Source organism: Hylobates moloch, unplaced genomic scaffold, assembly GCF_009828535.3.
Source record: "Hylobates moloch isolate HMO894 unplaced genomic scaffold, HMol_V3 SCAFFOLD_9, whole genome shotgun sequence".
NCBI lineage: Eukaryota > Metazoa > Chordata > Mammalia > Primates > Hylobatidae > Hylobates > Hylobates moloch.
This window is the reverse complement of record NW_026652284.1, coordinates 115,908,580-115,928,510: the sequence shown is the minus strand read 5'-3', so window position 1 is coordinate 115,928,510 and position 19,931 is coordinate 115,908,580. Positions and strand designations below refer to the sequence as shown.

Below are 19,931 nucleotides of genomic sequence, written 5' to 3'. Positions count from 1 at the left end.
TGTGCTTAGGATTGGTGATGTGGCAATGAATTAGCCTGATGGTTTACTCAATGGCAAAACACAAGTGACTGCAAGCCCAATCTTTGTATCAATGCGATTACTTACATAAAAAACAAGTCTCATTTTAAAAAATTAAGGAATTAATATTACAGCGAATAATAATATTCACCTAGAATCATCAGCTAATAAGTGTCACAGGTTATATGTAAGCCCAGGAACATCTCACTCCCAAGTAAATCCCCTTAATATGACATCGCATTGTTTGACCATAGGCTTAAAAAAGTTATGATTATGATTTTTAAAGTGATGGGGTCTCACTACGTTGCCCACGTTGGAGTGCAGCAGCTATTCACAGGCACTATCGTAGCATACCATGGCCTCAAACGCCTGGCCTCAGATTCCCGAGTAGCTGGGACTACAGGCATGTGCCACCATGCCCACATGAATACAAGTTTTGTTTAGATAGAACTGGTTTTGGCTACCAATAAAGGAAATATTAAAACTGCTGCCACGGTATGTTAACCTAAAAAAAAAATTACACCTACCTGGTTATTGCGGGGGCTGGTACACCTCTTGTACGCAAGGTGGGTTTCCCTCGAACCACTGGAACATCTGCATTTTCTGAACCACCATTCAAATATGTTAATTCCTGGAGCTGTGCTTGCCTGATCTCATCATTATAATCCTACACAAAAGAGAGAAGATGGCAAAATTCACTTCATATTAGAAATATAAAAATATTTAGAACAAAAAGCAAGTAATTCTTAATAGAAAAAAGGGTTAGGAAAACAGTTGAATTTACAAAACAAAATACAAATTTGCTAAAATAAAAATGTGATAATAAATTTTTGTAAAAAAGGAAGAAAAAAAACTACAGCATTTTTTCCTCAAGCTAAAATTTTCTATAATCAGCCACTAACCTTTCTCTGGGCATACTTTGCAAGTGAGACATTTATAATAAAATTAAAATACCGTAAAACTGATATATGGGTGTTATTTACAACTCAATTCAACTAGCAGGTATTGATTACCTATAATTAACCAAGTAACAGAGAAACAAAGAGGAATTAAGCCATAGCCCAGCACCCAAGGACTTCACTCTAGCAAAGAGGAAGGACATATATATATATATATACTCAAATATTTTCTATTGGAAATGTACACAACAGGATAGCCTTCGTGTAGTTAAGAACCACAGGGACACAGGCTTTGTGTACATTTCCAATAGAAAATTATAGAGGTTGTGAAATTCAACATTTTCAGAACTGAACACATAATCTTATTCCTGAAAATTTGCTCTTCTCCTTTCATCTTACATTATTACCAAAATATTCAACTAAGAAACTCTAGGAGTCATCCTTAATTTCTCCTGCTTCCTTAGCACCCTGAACTCCATTCAACAATCATCAACTAAGACATGGGTAAATGTAAGTGTAATCTATTTTACAAAAAAGGGAAAGTTCAGGTCTAAAGGATCAAAAAGGAAATAGTAAGTTCATTACAAGAAGTGCTGCCTCAGGATGAGAACTAAAGGGTAATATCCAGAATCTACAAAGAACTTAAACAAATTTACAAGAAAAAAGCAAACAACCCCATCAAAAAATGGGCAAAGGATATGAACAGACACTTCTCAAAAGACGATATTTATGCAGTCAACAGACATATGAAAAAATGCTCATCATACTGGCCATTAGAGAAATGCAATCAAAACCACAATGAGATACCATCTCACGCCAGTTAGAATGGCATCATTAAAAAGTCAGGAAACAACAGGTGCTGGAGAGGATGTGGAGAAATAGGGACACTTTCATACTATTGGTGTAAGTTTAAATTATGGTGAGAGTTTAAATTAGTTCAACTACGTGGAAGACAGTGTGGCATTTCCTCAAGGATCTAGAACTAGAAATACCATTTGACCCAGCAATCCCATTACTGGGTATATACCCAGAGGATTATAAATCATTCTACGATAAAGACACATGCACATGTATGTTTATTGGGGCACTATTCACAATAGCAAAGACTTGGAACCAACCCAAATGTCCATCAATGATAGACTGGATTAAGAAAATGTGGCACAGACCGGGCACAGTGGCTCACGCCTGTAATCCCAGCACTTTGGGAGGCCAAGATGGGCGGATCACAAGGTCAGGAGATTGAGACCTTGCTGGCTAACATGGTGAAACCTCATCTCTACTAAAAATACAAAAAAAAAATTAGCCGGCTGTGGTGGCGAGTGCCTGTAGTCCCAGCTACTCAGGAGGCTGAGACAGGAGAATGGCATGAACCCAGGAGGTGAAGCTTGCAGTGAGCCGAGGTCACACCACTGCACTCCAGCCTGGTCCCGGCTACTCAGGAGGCTGAGACAGGAGAATGGCACGAACCCAGGAGGTGAAGCTTGCAGTGAGCCGAGGTCACGCCACTGCACTCCAGCCTGGGCGACAGAGCAAGACTCCGTCTCAAAAAAAAAAAAAAAAAAAGAAAAGAAAATGTGGCATATATACACCATGGAATACTATGCAGCCATAAAAAAGGATGAGTTCATGTCCTTTGTAGGGACATGGATGAAGCTGGGAACCATCATTCTCAGCAAACTATGACAAGATCAGAAAACCAAATACCGCATGTTCTCACTCACAAGTGGGAGTTGGACCATGAGAACACATGGACACAGGGAGGGGAACATCACATAGTGGGGCTTGTTGAGGGGTAGGGGGCTAGGGGAGGGATAACATTAGGAGAAATAATTAATGTAGGTGACGGGTTGATGGGTGCAGCAAACCACCAGGGCACGTGTATACCTATGTAACAAAACTGCACGTTCTGCACATGTAACCCAGAACTTAAAAGTATAATAAAAAATAAATTTAAAAAAGATCAGTGAAATAGAAGTGAGAGCTCAGATATAAGTTACAGTCAATCGCTTTTTTAAGTAGTCTCTTCTAAGGCTGGTACTGCAATAACTAGAAAGCCATGTAAATATAAACAAATAAACAAATAAAAATAAAGTGGGAGCCCCACATACTTCATGTTATACACACAAATTAGAACAAAATCAATCAAGAGACCTAACTGTAAATAACTAAAACTATACAACTCTTAGATCGGGGGGTCCAGTTTTTTGGCTTCACTGGTCCACACTGGAAGAATTGCCTTGGGCCACACATAAAATACACTAACACTAATGATATCTGGTGAATTGCCAAAAAAAAAAAAATCTCAATGTTTCAATGTTTTAAGAGAGTTTACGAATTTGTGCTGGGCCGCATTCAAAGCCTTCCTGAGCCGCATGTGGCACATGGGTTGGACAAGCTTGTCTTAGATGAAAACATAAGGAGTGAATCTTCACAGAGTATACTGAAAAGGTGTGGCAAGAAACTGAGAAGGATAAGAGGATATTACATTATAAGCCACAGGAAGTCAGTGTTGTATTTACATTCTGTCAAAGCAGCAAGTCCTAATTCTATGGGATTCATTAACAGTAAAGCCACTACTGTCAGAAATAGTAGTTTGGGTGAAAGGTGGAGATGGAATCCATTTCAGTGGAATAAATAATAAATAGCAGTAAGTCACAGAAAGTAAAGGCAGGCAGCTTCTTCCAGCTGTAGGGCCGCAATGAAAACGAGACAGAAAGGATCATAGTTTGCAGGGAGGAGCAGAGGATTTTGAGACAGAAGAAACATGAGCATATTCGAGTGTAAACAGAAGATTTAGAGGAGACAGATTCCTGAATTATTTATTATTTAGAATTAAAAACCTGAAAGAAATTCAGGATATTTATTTTAAAAAATACTACCTGTTTTCAAAAGCAGAATGCAAAAAATGACTTGAAACTTGTAGTAGAAGGCATTCTGGAATTAAAAAAAATATAAACACCAATCAAAAAGAAAGTTAAAATCATAATCAGCTAACACTTGCAAAGCAGGAAGAAGAGAAGGCAAATAATGACCAATACAAGTAACTGTGACTGATAAGAAAAATTAAGAATGGAGTCAATATTTTATTGTAAATATAAATTATTTTCCTGACTTATTTCAGGTATTGTGACCTCAGGGGAAGCATCTGATTCTTTCCATTATTATTTCAACCTCTCTACAATAAGCCTACTAGTATGTTCCCAGACATTTTACTGAAAATGTGTGAAGATTAATACATAATTTGTAAAACACATTCTAAATAAGTGATTTGTAAAGCCCTAAATATAATGTGCTATATAAATGGTAAATATTTGACCTGCTGAAAAGTGTTAGGAGGTGTAACACTAAATTGTATGAAGTTAAAAATAGATTCATGCAAAAAGAACACAGTCAAGGTCCTATTCAAAAACAAATTAAAAAATTAAAAAGTATTGTTCTAAGTAAGGTTAGGTGATTATAACAGTATCACAAAAACTATAACGTCCATTTAAGATATCATCTTTGAAAAACTACATTTAACAACAGTGTAGCAGGGAAAGAAATATGGAATCTGAGTCAATCACATCTGAAGCTAAGACTAAATTTAACCAACTGAACTTAACAGCTATGTGATTGTACACAATTTTTTTAAATTCAAGGTGACTGTTTCTCCTGGTGTCAAATGGACACTGTTGATATAACCATTATAGTTAGTATTTTCTTGGTCTTTCAAAAATGCTTTTAAATTAGTAGAGAATGCAAATCATTCATAGTAGCTTACAGACTAACTTATTTCCATAATTTTGCATTTTAAATTATCATTTTAACTCCCCATCTGAAAACTGAAACTATTACAACATTAACACCATCATGAATTGTAAAGAGCAGAAAAGCCATTAAAATTTTGATTAAATATGTGTAAGCAGGGCTTGACTATCCAGTGAGCTTAGAACCTATTCAAATGTATGTTAGCCTGAAGAATGGAGAAAAAGTTTTTAAATGAAATCATTAAAAGTAACTCATAAAAATTCAGTGGGCTCTCTGCTAGGAATTTACTCTTCAGATATATTTGCCAAAATATGCCAACAGTTATGTCCAAGGTTAATCCTAGGATCACTGTTTGTATTGTGATCTATAAGAAGTAACCTCAATGTTCATTATTTGAGGGCCAATTAAATAAACTCTGGAACATGCATATAATAAAATATTATGCAGACGTTAAAAAGAATGAAATAAACTGCATATGCTCATAGGAACAAGATCCAAAATCACATTAAGTTAAAAACAAAAGGTACTAATAGGACATGCGACTTCTGGTACAGCTAAGGGAGGAGCTCAGCAAAGCCTCCCCCATAAAAGCAAAATAAAAACTGACGAAATGGTTCAAAGTAACCATTTTAGGAGTCTGAAAACTGACTAATGGTACACAATAAACTGAAAATATATTTATTCATTAAAAAGTGCTGCATTTCAGGTAAGAAATATGAGAGTCTGGCCTGCTTGCCTAAGGATGCACCTAGTATTGCCATCTTGGGTGGCGTCAAGAAACTGACCATCAGGCTAGCCAGAAATTGGACAGATATTCAGGAAATGAGACAGTCTTGAAAAGCTCGCCACACACCTCTGGCCGGACGGAAGGCTATATGCATGACAGCAAGAAGAGAGTGAGGCAAAGCTCTCCATACAACCTTTCCTGAAGGTGAGTGTACATATATGCAGCGGAGACAGGAGGAATCCCAGAGCAACAGAAAAGCCAGGGTGGACGTGACGAGAGTCTTCTTGGATCCACTCCCCTATGTACACACACAGCTCCACCATCAGAGGATGCAAACCTCACTAACGCAGCTGTCTGAACACGAGCTCCCCTTGGCTGTCCACTAAGCAGTGCTGACACAGACAACATCCCTAGCAGGCCAGGTTTAAAAATAAAAGCAAGAAAAAAACACATTAACAGAGATATTATTAGCTGTAACTATGAGGAAGACAGGCTGCAAATTTATTCCAACTAAATTATGAAAGAAATAGAAGACAAAACAAAAAAAAAAACCTCAGCAACAAAAACCCCTCTGATAAGAAACTAAATCAGATTACAGGTTTGCTATGTTATCGAAAATAAAGACTTTTCAACAAAAAATTAAGTGCAAAGAAACAGGAAAACGTGACCCATACTTGGGGGGAGAAAAGCAGTACAAAGAAACTGTCTTGGAGACGGCCCAGATGTTGGAATTGCAACAAAAGAATATTTAAAAAGCGTATTACCGACAATGAAAAATTCACTAGAGGAGTTCAATAACAGCTATGAGCTGGCAGAAGAATTAGTTAACTTGAAGACTAGTCCACTAAAATTATCCAGTCTGAGGTACATGGAGAAAAAAGGATGAAAAATCCTGAATGTAAGAAATCCATGAGACACCAGCATGTGTATCAACATACATGTAACTGGAATTAGGGGGTGTGGTGGGGGGTAGAAAGGCAGAAAAAGTTTAAATAGCTGAAAACTTTCCACATTTAATGAAAAACATAAACCTATAGATGCACAAAGCTTAGCCAACAATAGGATACACATGTACATCACACCCAAATTGCTGACAACCAGAGGCAGAAAAAATCTTGACAGCAGCAAGAGAAAAACAACAGATTATACACAGGAGAACAGCAAAATGATTAATGACTCTTCTCATAAAAAATAACAGAGGTCAGAAGGTAGCAGAGTAGCATATTCAAAGTGCTGGAGAAACAAAAAACAAAAACTATCAATCAATAATTATATAACCTATTTTTTAGGATGTAGGTAAAATAAAGACATTCCCAGAAAAACAAAAGACTTTTTGCTAGCAGACCTAGGTTACAGGAAAGTCTAAAGAAAACCCTTCAGGCTGAAAAGAAATAATACCATATGGCAACTCTATCCACAGAAACAAATGAAGGGCACCCAAAATAGTGTAAGTTAATATAAAAGACTCCAGAAAAATACTGTGCGACAAACCAATATCCCTCATAATTACAGATGTAAAAATCCTTAACAAACTATTAGTAAACCATATCTAGCTACACATAAAGAAGACTACATGCAGGAGGTTGAGCCAGGAGAATGGCGTGAACCCCGAAGGCAGAGCTTGCAGTGAGCCAAGATCGCGCCACTGCACTCCAGCCTGGGCGACAGAGCGAGACTCCGTCTCAGAAAAAAAAAAAAAAAAGAAGACTACATGCCATGACCAAGTGGGAATTATCCTCGGAATGCAAATATGGCTTCACATCTGAAATCAACTAATGTAATACACTATTATTCACAAAATAAAGGAGAATAAAACCACACAATCTCAGGAGGAAAACGATTTGCAAAATTCAATAGCCATATTTATACATTTATTCATGATAAAAACTCACCAATTAGAAATATAAGAGAATTTCTTCAACATGACAAAGGGTAGCAATAAAAAAAAACCTATAGCCAATGGTGAAAGACTGAATGCTCTCCCCCCTGATTTTAGAAACAACATTGCATTGATGGTTCTAGTCAGTGTAATAAGGAACGGAATGGAGTGGAATGGGATAGAATAGAATAACAACATTACATTAAAAAAATTAAAGGCATCCATATTGGAAAGGAACTAGTTGTCTTTATCCACAGATGACATGCTCCTGTATTCCACTAATTAGGATTTCACTTAATCATTGTAATGATTCTATTAAAGAACACCACACTGGAACTAATAAACACGTTTGGCAAGATCACAAGATACAAAATCAACATACAAAACTCAATTGTATTTCTATACACTAGTAACCATCTGAAAATGAAATTTTAAAAATTGCACTCACAATAGTAACAAAAAGTATACAATATTTACAAATCAATTTTGCAAAAGGAAAGGAAAAGGCTGACACCCTGAACACTATAAAATTCTGTTGAGAAAAATTTTAAAATAACTTTTTTAAAAGTGAAGAAACATTTCACGTTCCTGGATTAGAGAACTCAAAATTTTTAAGATGAAAATTATCCCCAAACTGATCTATAGATTCAATATAATATCTATCAAATCCTAGCCAGCTTTTTTTTAAATAGAAATTAAGAAGCTGATCCTAAAACATATATGAAAATGCTAAGAAGCCAGAAAAGCCAAAAAACGTTTGAAAGAGAACAAAGTTGGACAATTTATACAACCTAGATTTCTAGATTTACTTAAGGCTAAAGTAATTAAGAGCATGCTACTGGCATTAACAGTAGGCATATAAATCAATGAAAAAGAATTTGAGAATGCAGAAATAAACCTTTACATTTATGTTTAGTAAATTTTCAACAATGGTACTAAGGTACTGAATGAGGAAATGATTGTCTTTTCAACATATGGTGCTAGGACAACTGGATATCCATCTAGAAAAAAATAAATTTAGAGCCTAACCTCAAACATACAAATTCACTCAAAATGTATTTTAAGTGAAAGAATACTGAAAAATTTTTAAAAGAAAACAGTAGAAAATCTTGGTGACCTTCATTAGGCAAAGACTCTTTTGGCCAGTCCAGATTTCAGTGTGAGGTAAATTAGAGTCTACCTCTGGGGAAGGACTTTAAGGGTCATGGGATAAATAGTGCTACTGCAGCCATCTTTGGAAAAGGGAATCTGTCTCACCTGGCTAGATCCGCACTGCCTGGTCCACACTGCATGATCACCAAAACGTACTCCTCTCCTTAGCTGTGGTCTTGCCATAGTTTCAATTTTGTAGTCATTTATATGAAAAACTGACTCATATCTGACTTTGCCATTAAACTCCATGAGAGATCATGTATTTTATTAGTTCACATCTGCCTACCACACAGTAAACTCTTAGAAATTTTGTTTTTAAACTAAATGAAGAAATAGATTGTTATATTTGCTCATGGGAACTAAAGAAAATACTAGCCATTTCAGTTCCCAGGTTATTACACACTTAATGCAATTCTATGTCCTGGCTTTTTAAAGGCAAAAGTGATTTAAATATCCTTTCCCTATAAATATAATAATTGTTTTCCTCACAGATAATATAATCACAGTACATGTGCTGTAGTATGTAAGTCAATCCACCAAACTAGCCCGGAATGACCAAAGACAGTCTTATCCAGAGAACTACTTGGCAGATGTGTCAGCTTCTCTAAAATAAATTGTCTGCAGAGCCAAAGTGCTAATGCTTTACGATTCTTTTTATCAAGAGCATGCAAATGACATAAAAAGTCCTTTTATCAAGAGCATACAAATCACACAAAAGACTTAAATCAACTTTTGTAACAGAGGTAGAAATGTATTCCCTTTAAATTGTCACATCCTTAGCAATGTCAAGGTGTCTGAAAGGGTTAAAACAGTCAGTTTTTAACAAAACGTCCAAAATACTTGGCAGAAGCTAGCTAAATAGCCCAGCCCCTCTGTGCCCATTATGGTTATGTCTGTTATATTTATCATGTTGTACTGAAATCATCTGTTGATGTTTCTCTTTTCCTCTAAATTACATACTATATTATACTAAATGAGGGCAGGGATTGCTTTTATTCAGGTCTGCATGCCAACACCAAGCACAGTGCATGGCACACAGAAGGCACTAATGGTTTTGTGCTGGAGAACAAAAAAATTGTATAGTCATATAAAATCGTAGGAAAAGTGTTTCAAAACCTGAACTAGTGATTGTGCTATGCAAGTTTTTTAGCCATGTAATCTTGGCCATATTATTGAATCTTCCTGAAATTCTAATACCTTATATATACAGAAGGAATAATGCCCAGTAATTCACAGGGACACTGTAAGGTCTACTTGAGGTGACGTCCATACAGCTTTTCAGCAGAAAAGGAGCTATGCAAATAACAGTTACAGACAAGAATTATCAAGGATTAAAGCAAAGACTTTAAAGTACAAGTTAACTATCAAGAAAAATTGTACTAACAGGGATGAGGAACTTTTTGATTTCTTCCAAAGCATGTCCCATTCTGGCATAAGCTTCTGCAGGTGGGGCAAACACTTCAATGAGAACATGGAGATCATCATTGAGATGGAAGTACTTCGCTTCTCCACTTTTCCTCAACTCTTCTTCCTGGAAAAAAGAAAAAAGAAATCACATTTAAAAAACACGTCATTATAAGAAATGAAAAATAAATAAATAAATAAAAACTAACCCCCCACAAAATAAAAACAATCCATTTGGCATGCGGTTGTCACAGAAAATTCATGCAACAGTAGACACCACTCTAAAAAAGAAGGTTTAAGCTATAAATGTGATCCTGATATTCCCAGGCTTTTACACACACTCAAAGGCTTCCTACTGCTGCTGGAATAATGTCCCACTCCAGACGCTGACTTGTAGGAGCCCCATCATCTGCTCACTTCCGCTGCTAGGGTGTCTTCACCTTCTCCAGTCTCCTTTGCTCAACCCTCAGCAGCCACTCCCCATGCTTCCTTTGTGCTTCTCAACCTGGCTGAGCTCATGTGCTCACTTCTAAACTGGCTATGTGTGTGTCTCTGTGATGCTGGTACAAGGCACTTATCACTATCTGAAATACCTTATTTTAAAAAACATGTCTATTTTCTATCTTTTCTTAGTAAAAAGTGATTACCATGGAGCAGACACTGTGACTGCTTTGCTTAGTGATGCATTTTCCATGTCTAGAAAAGTGCTTGGTATACAGATGTTCAACAAAGATTCGTTGAATGAATGATTAAACATTCATTCATTGCTATGTCAATTTGCTTGTTCACATATTCATTCAAAAAACATTTCCACATACCAAGCACTATATTCTATCTGAGAATAAAACAGTGAATAAAACAAAATGAAAGACTTTATTACATTATTTTACATAATTATGACAAAAGTTTTTAATCTTTGTTTGTTTCCATAATGAAATGCAGGAGGAAAACTAGGAGGAGAAAAAACAGATTGTTAAGGAACTACTGATTTTGCTCCACTGCCTTTTCCTAACTAACCTTCAATTTTAGGTCCTGATTTCGGAATCCGGGTCTTCCATTAGTCTTTGTTTCCAATGTTAGTATCAGACAGATTAAGATTAACAGGAATCTGAGACTAATTTCCAAAAGATAAGAAATCTTTCTAGTCTCTCAAAAAGGCTATCCCATAACCAAGAGAACCCCAGGAATTCCTGGCAATACCACCTTTTAACTTCACAATTAAGCAAGAGGCCAATGATGAAATAAATGCAAGAGGCACATAACCCTTAACTTCACCCTTGAAGGATTCAACTTCTGTTACTTGACTAATTTGAACTCTTACGAAGAAAAGAAAGACTAATACACAGAGCAGGAAATGGGCATGGGATTTAGTCAGCTATAATTTCATCTCAGCTATGCCAGTCACTAGCCATGTGAGTTTAGACAGACTGTATGTAATCCAATACTTAATTTGCAAAATCTGTTTATTGGTAGCAAATGTATATTAATGCAGAACTACTGAGAATACAAGGGACAGCTTTATATAAACGCTGGTGAAAGGAGACAGTGTATATACTACCTAGTACACTGCCTAACATATAATAGGCACCAATACATGCTAGCTTCCATCACATTAATAGAAGTAGGCCAGAAACTGAATGAAAAGAAAAAATATAAGGGAATACATGTAAATATAAGCTGCCATAATATTCTATAAATTTCCTTTGAAATTTGTTTTGACCATAAAAAACATTATCTTATGCCAACTCTTCATTGTTCTAATCAGAACATTTCAACTATCTGATCTGAATCTCTCTCATTGCTCAAGTTTTAAAAATTGGATTCTATGTACAGCAATTCATCCCTGAAAGCACAAATTATTGAAACAAACACTTATCCTTTTCTAATAGAGTACCAAAATAATGATGTTAATGAAAGATTATAATTGTTCATTTTTATTCAAGCATTTTTATTTCTATCACAAACTTCAGCTGGACAGAGAGGATTTCTTATCATAGCTGTAACCATGGTACAATTCCAGAGAGACGAGTTATTACCAAACTACTCTATAGATTAATGATGAGAGGCAATGTGTTATTTGGAGAAAAACACAGATGTTGAAATTCTGCATTAAACCCCTAATCCAACATTAACTGTACGACTTGGGCAGGTTACATTACCCTCATCTTAAAAGGGTGATTTTTAAGTGGGGAAAATAATAGTATAGTACTTATCTCATAAGGCTGTTATAGTAATAAAGGAGTTAACAAACAAAACGTCTTTAGGATGAAGCCTTGCACATAATAAGCACTCAGTAAAAGATAAATATAGTAATGACAATTATTATATAACTATCATTTTATTTATTGTATAGTATAAATGATGCACGCAAAACATCCAGCATGAAGTTTGGCACAAGCTGAAGGCTCAACAGACCGGAGCACTGTCATGATTATTATGCTATGTAACCAACCGATATACATCAGTAATGACTCCCATAATTTCATAAACATAGCAAATAAATGCAGAAAATAAATTATATTCACATTAGATTTTAAATAGTGAACACTTTGAAAATCTAAATGGATGAGATTAAAATAATAAGTAATGGGAATCTCTTTAGAAATAAACATATTAACTGATAACTTCTGAAAACTAAAACTAGTAAAAAGGATCAACTGAAATCAATATTCAAGAATTCAGGCAGTGACGATCTGATTATAATACAGCAGATGGGATACTAGTAGTATCTTTTTTTTTTTTTTTTTAATTTTTTTTTTGGGGGGAGACAGAGTCTTGCTCTTTTGCCCAGGTTAGAGTGCAGTGGCTCAATCTCGGCTCACTGCAACCTCTGCCTCCCGGGTTCAAGCAATTCTCCTGTCTCAGCATCTGGAGTAGCTGGGATTACAGGCGTGCACCACCATGCCCAGCTAATTTTTATATTTTTAGTATAGATGGGGTTTCACCATGTTGGCCAGGCTGCTCTCGAACTCCTGACCTCAGGTGATCCCCCCGCCTTGGCCTCCCAAAGTGCTGAGATTACAGGCATGAGCCACCATGACTGGCCAGTATCCATTTAAGTTGCAAACCTGTTATTTAAATGATCATCTGTGGTCACCCTCAGTAAAATGCTTTTGAAAGAATGACTGATGGATCATGTGACAGAGGCTAGGCATAGTATGGGACAAAAATGGGGAGGGGAGTACAGGTGGGCAAGAGATAGACAAAGCTGGTGGAAAAGAGTTTAGAGAGAAAATGACAGACTGGGGGCTTTACATTATCAGTTCAAGCCCAAAGAGCCAGAAGTAAGCTAGGGTGCACTGCTTGCAGCCACAGGTTGACAGGGCCAACAAACAGATGCAGAGTTCAAGTCTGTGTGTGGCTGAATAACAATGCAGATGCCCAGCCGTCTCTTATGTGAGATTCAGGACAGTGTCTGGATAACAGTGAAAACCTAAGAATAAATTAAACCTGAGGACAAACTGACATTTGGGAGGATTCAAACAACTTTGAGTACTCAAATACTGAAATGCCACAGAGCCTTCCACACGGCAAAAGCCTGTCTGGTGATGCTTTTCCCATGTTGCTTACACGGCCGAGGTAGCTCCTTGAAGGGAGATGACAATTCTCACGCTTCACTACTCCTCCTCCTTATCATCTCCTGGCCTACGATCAATCTCTGCTTAACCAAACATGCGGAGAAGGAGAGAGCTATGTTAAACCCAGGGGAAAGGCTGCTTGCATACACTAACTATGATATTTCCTAGTGTGTGAGCTTCCTCCTAGTCCTCCCAAAGCAATGAATCTCTCCAATAAACCCAGATAATATATTCAAATTCTCTGAATCTCAGATCCCAGCAAGGATCTGGGGCATTTTACTAGAGTGACTTTGCACACAGCAGAGGAAACACTTAGTTTGTGAATTAACAGAACTGATTCTGACCTAATGCCACTCCACTGAGGGCAACCAAGCAGAATGGGGCTTACGGGATTAGAAGGTAAGGAGACTTCTGGTCCCAGTCCACTGACAGTGGGTTCAGTGGATTGTAAATCCACAATGTATGTTACTCCCCTCCCTGGTTCCTGAGTGCCTTGATGAAATACACACAATCAGCCAATTGTAGAATCACCATATTGATTTCCAAAGACAGAAATGAAAGAATCAGTGAATGGGTGATAAATGATCTGGAAAAGAGGGTCAATCATGTAAAAACAGGGTGTCCCATGCAAATGCAGAGCAGGCATTCAGCCAGGTAGTCAAGAGGACTCATTGCAGCAGATGCTAGAGCACCTTAATCCCCAGCAGTCTCCATGCAACTCAAGGTGCTCATCAGCAAAATGGCCACAGTGGCCGGGAGGGAAGTCATGCATTACTTCATAACATGGACTCCCCTCAAAAAGGATCACTGGCTATTGACATGCTGTATGTCCAATATGCCAACAGCAGAGAGCCTTGATATGACAACATAATCTGGAAGACCCACCAAGCCCTGACACCAAGCTGACAATATTTAGGATCCCTTTCATGATATGGGTAGTCAGGCACTTGCTGTTAACTTGGGCATATAATCCAGATAAAGCTTTGCCTTTCTTGTTTCCCTTCTACCTGTAAAATTCTTGGTGGATGCCCTGATTACTACCACTGTATGCTACAAAACACTGCTTCTGACCAAGCAGTGGTTCTGACCAACCCCCTTAACAACAAACTAAGTAAGTGGGACAGTGGAATCCTGCTTGTGGGTTTCATTGCTCCTATCATGCAGCCCATTACCAGACGGCCTTATTAGAGCGTGAACTAAGATATCCGCAAGGGTAGAGTACTTTCCTGCAAAATACACATAATTTCTGACCAACTGGCCAAATATATGTTTTCATTTTCTCCTACTGCCAGAACAAATGAGTCAGATTGAAGTCAACTGAAGTCATAATTTAAGATAGCAATGTTTAGTGAGTAATTAAAAAAACCAGGCCATGCACTGGAATCATTTCAAACACCTACTGAAATTCATTTTGAGGTTCTACCCTAAACAAGTAGAGGTATGGGAATCTGTATTTTTAAACAGTATCCCATACAAATCTGAAACATGTCATGTTTTCCAATGCTGTTGAAAATATATAGGTGCTGTTGTCAGAAAACCATGGTTTTATTAACCATGTTAATCAAAAACAAAAAATTTCTCAAATTAACCCAGATAATATAGTCGAGTTCTCTGAATCTCAGTTTCCTTACATGTAAAATGAGGAAAATATTATCTCCCATCATTTTTCCAAGGATAACATGAAGGAATGTATGTAACATGTTTCACACAGTGCCTGACTCACAGCAGCAGTTCAATAAACAAATACTGGCCATTTGTATTATAAAAGCTATTGTTTAGATAGCTTTTTTGTGAGGATGTTGGATTGTGTTTAAATCACCTGTGTTTAAAATAACACTGTTCAACATTTCACGGTATGTGATCGCTCAGTGTGGATTTGGTTCTCAGTAATATAAATCTTTTAATAATGAGAAAACAACACGTCTTTAGAAAATAATGTAAGTGACACACATTATGATATGAGAAAATTCCTTTCAGAATTGGCATATTTAAGAAAATGATCAATAAAAATAACAGCATTTTTAGCTGGTTAAAAAACATGACTATTAATGTAAATACATCTAAGTAGAACAATTATGTGTTAGAACAATAATTACTAAAACACTTAAAATCAATTTTAATAACATTCTAAAATGCACACAATATCAAATAAAAGACAAAAAGAAGAAATAAAAGCATATACATTATAAACTCAACTATACGTAAGGTCTGCACGGAAAAAAAGACTCCAAAAACACTAATCTAAAATGCAAACAGTAATGATGAGACTATAGATAGCTTTTATTTCTTTTCATGATATTTTTAATATTACCTTACTTCCTACAAGGTGACATATTACAACTGCAATCAAAACTTTAAGTATTATGCTTTTATTTAATGTATGACTATAAAGGTTACAGATGCAGGTTTAAGTTACTACATATTCTGAAGCTGACCAGAGTGACTCAAATTCTCTAAACAGTATCACAAATATATCCCCTTATGTAACTACATATGAATACAGTGGATAATATAAGAGCACATAATATAACATGACTCACAACTTAGCCATTTGCTATAATTAATATTACCTTGGCCTTGTCTCTCATGGAACCTTTCCCAAGGATGGACATTTTTGTCAAGGTTTCTTCTTGTAAACGCTTCAGAGAATTCCCACGTGGACCCAAAAGTTTCCCCACAAAGTTGAACTAGGAAAAATAAACAATCAAATTTGTAGCATTTATATCTGAAAGTAATTTATTAATCTTGAACGTTAAGAAACAGTGTAGTGTGCTACACATCATTGATTAATGGCAAATATTTAAGCTCCTGCTACATGCATTAAAATATGATGTTTCCCACAAACCACATAAAACGGGGCTAAACGTAAAATAAAAAACCCTGATATATTTCTTTATATTTATTTCAGTGATGGCTATATTCCACAACTGTGAATGAAGCTAATTTCCCAGAATTCCTGGTTGCTAACCTAACAGTTTCAGCACACGTTAAATATCACCATGAATGAACACTTCTAGGATGAGAACGTAGGTGAGAAAAAATGACACCAGGTGTCTCTAACATGCACTAGACTGGATGCTGTGGAATATCTGGTTCTTCTACCTGGTCAGCCCTTAGATCTGGTTATTCAATCAATGAGAGGACTGACTTAAATGAGTTCTTCAGCATTCGGTGGCTGATGGAAGCTTTACAGTAAAATTTATTGCTTCTAAAATAACTAGCTATGGGAATGTGGGCAACTTATTTAACCTTAGATGTCTGTGGTTCCTTATTTAACAAGCAGAATAGTAGTGAATTAATTAAGGGTATGCCTTCTGTAACCAGGCTACCATGATTTAAAACCCAGCCTTTTCTGTTTGCCAGCTGAGTAACCCTGGGCAAATTACCCAACCTGTCTATACCTCAGTTTCTTCATCTGTAAAATAGGAATGACAACAAGACCTACCTTCATAGGCTGTTCTGAGGATTAAATAAGTCAATATAAATAAACTGTTTAAAACAATGCTTGCCAGATAACAGACACTCAATACATACATCTTGAATTAAAAAAAAATCAGGAATTTCACACAATTTTTAAAAGCCTTGCTGTAATTAAGGTAAATCATGACTACTTCTTGCTTCCATATAGAAAATCAGCAGGGAGGAAGCGGTTCGCCTTGGCAAGATGCTTGATTACAAACTCACATAGCAGCCACTTCTTCCGTGATCCATGCCACTGCTGTGCTGCTGTTTCTAAGAGAAAATTGTTCCTCAATTTACCTAACTATGGCAATTGAAGTAATTTTCCTGAAGTACTTAGCACTTTAAAAAATCTAAATGGCATTTTTTCCTTCCCACTTTTAATTTTATTGGTCTTCAACCAAAACTCAAATATATATTTTTAATCTTTGCATGTAATTATTTTTTGCTTGTTAAAATGCCATTTTCAGTAAAATATTTTTAAATATAAAAGTTATATTTGCAGAGTTTACAAAGTCTAATACTACTACAGGGTGGAAAAAGTGGAGTAAATGGGGAGCAAGAAGCAGGTGGGATTGGGTACTGACCCATACAATCCCACCTGATTCTAGCTCCCCATTTACTTTTATTATCTTTCTCAAAATTCTATTATTTGGACATTGGACATCCTGAGATGGACTGCTATCTCTAAATTGCTCTTTTATTATTTGTGTCTCTCTGTTTTACTTTCTGGAGAATTTAACTACATTTCCTATATACCTATTGATTACTTCATTTTTGCTATCAAATGTTTAGGAATAGGACTGTCTTATAGCTGTTTCTTCTTTATGGTGTTTTGTTTATACTTTGTGGGAACAATTAAATTTCTCATCCTTTCTGAAGATATTGATGACAGCAGCCTGTCCCCGCCTTGGAGTTTAAAGTATCTGCTTCTTCCAAGAGTCTCCCCTTCCCCATTTTGTGAGCTGCTCTCTTTCTCTTTAATGGGATTTCCTCAGGTGTCTGGTAATCCTCTAGTATCTGTTCTTAAAAATTCAGGATTGCTGACTGGAAGTTCTGTTTTCGTACATGGGACCTGGCAACAGTAGTCTTCACTGTAAATATGGCAGCTGAGTTATTTTATCAAGAGCTACTGAAATATCAGTATCTGTATTTCTTTTCACTTGGGCAAGGCACTTCGCGGAAGAGAAACTCCTCAATCTCTTAGGAGGAGGTATAAGCCCAGCTGCCAGAATACTGGGAATCCCATCACTAAGCACGCACAATTTTATTTAAAGGAAACAGTTCCCTCATTTTCAGTGTGACATCTCACCCTCATCCTCAGTTGTATCTTTCTGTGTCTTGGAGCCTCACAGTTCTCCAATTCAACCTCTTCAGGAAATCTCTGGTCTTTTGCTAGAGTGTGGAGGGGCAGATGCCTGGTTTTATAAGATGAGAACATCTTGTGATCTAACTACTTCTTATACCTTTCAGCCAAGTCTACTCTTGTCAGTTCTACTCCATAAATCCACCTTTACAGTAATCTCTACCTATAATTCCTGAGTGCTCTTGAGTTTTCCCACAGTAATGAACATGTTTCTGGTTGAATTCTTCCCTGCCTGCCAGCTCAGGTTCTGCTTTCTCTGGTTTCCATTACCATTTATCTATTTATTTCACAAGCACCAAAATTTTACAGACATCATTTGCCTGTTGTTGTTTCACTCTCCCATTCTTGTGATCTTCATAAATTTATGCCTTTTTATTTCATTTATATCTATTTTAATAGGTTTCAATAATGGAGCAAAAATAAATTTTGATAGTCAAATAGTCATATTTATCTTGCATCTTAAGTGGTCAAATAGTTCCCAAGTGATAAACATTAAGAAGTTTTAGAAATCATCCAATCCAAACATCTAATTTTATATGGAAGAATCTGAGGTCCATAGAGAGATATGATTGATTAAAGGTCACTTCACAGCATTCTAGGTAAAAAGAAAAAGCATTTTATATGACTTTTATATACCTGTAGGGGTTTCTTTTTTCCACTTCTGTTGGTGTTTTGTTCACAAAAAGTACATAAATGAATACTGTGACAACCAGAAACACTTTTATTTTCTCTTCTTTTTCCTCTCAACTCTGTTCAACCATGTATCTCCCTAGTCACGTTAGTTCTATCTCCTGAGTCAAATTAACCCTTCTGAGTCTCAGACTTTTCATCCACAAAACACAGACCATATTACCTACTGTGGGTGCAGGTTGCATGAATTAAATAAGAAAGTATATGAAAACCACCTACGAGAGCAGCCAGCAGACTGTGTATACTTGATGCCAAATTAGTAAGTAATAAATAGATGAATTTAACTGTTGTGGATATATACAATTTTATCTGAACAAGACCCACCTTCTGTGGAACTGCATCCCCTTCAGAACCTATGGCAAGTGGGACAAGGCTACCAAGGAGCCACCACACTCAAAATGGCATGACCTGGCCCAGGCCACCCAGATCAGCCAAGGAATTGGCCTTTGACTGGAAGTCAAGGGATTCTGAAATTTAGAACGAATTATGTGGATGCTGAACGTCCTGAGAGCTGAGTGACAATCAGCTTGGTAATGTGCTTGGCTGCTCCGGCAGGTTCTCAAACTGCAGGGAGGTGTTGCATCACCTCCCTGTGGGACATCTGGAAATATTTAGCATGTTTATTTGGTTGTCACAATGACTAGGGTCACTACTGGGACTTAGGGGCAAAGGCCTATGTCAGACATCAGAAACAGATGGTCCTGCCCTTCACAAAAGTGTCCTGTTTAAAATGTCAGTTGTGGCCCAGGTAAGAAATACTGCTAGAGGGAAAAGCCACAATTTCTTAGGCTTAAAGCCCTTATTACTGTCTTCTCAGTTTGCAAGTTCAATTCTTCCATGCATTCTAGAGGACACCCTAAGGTAGGTTTTTTTTGTTGTTTTTCTTTTTTTTTTTAAGAAAAAATCCTTCAAGCTAGTCATAGTCAGTATTCGCAACAAGAAAAGGCCTAACCAATAGACGGACTGAGTATGTATTTTGGACTTTCTGGATGATATAAATAATAAACAACGA

The 19,931-nt window shown here is 36.7% G+C and overlaps 1 protein-coding gene across 6 annotated transcripts in view; it reads right to left on the bottom strand.

Annotated features, from left to right (window-relative positions):
* KHDRBS3 (KH RNA binding domain containing, signal transduction associated 3) overlaps positions 1–19,931 on the bottom strand; it is a 197,800-nt gene that overhangs the window by 96,956 nt on the left and 80,913 nt on the right. For 5 of the 6 annotated variants that reach the window (XR_009215021.1, XR_009215022.1, XR_009215019.1 and 2 more), the window contains exons 3-6: positions 15,975–16,091; positions 9,807–9,953; positions 3,798–3,851; positions 546–685 (exon numbers count right to left, since the gene is read on the bottom strand). Coding sequence is in view for 3 of the 6 variants with exons in the window: in XM_058444612.1 (XP_058300595.1) it covers positions 546–685; positions 3,798–3,851; positions 9,807–9,953; positions 15,975–16,091 (458 nt within the window). In the remaining 3 variants the exon portion in view is untranslated. The remainder of the gene's footprint in view (positions 1–545; positions 686–3,797; positions 3,852–9,806; positions 9,954–15,974; positions 16,092–19,931) is intronic. The other variant, XM_032760488.2, reaches the window with a different exon arrangement.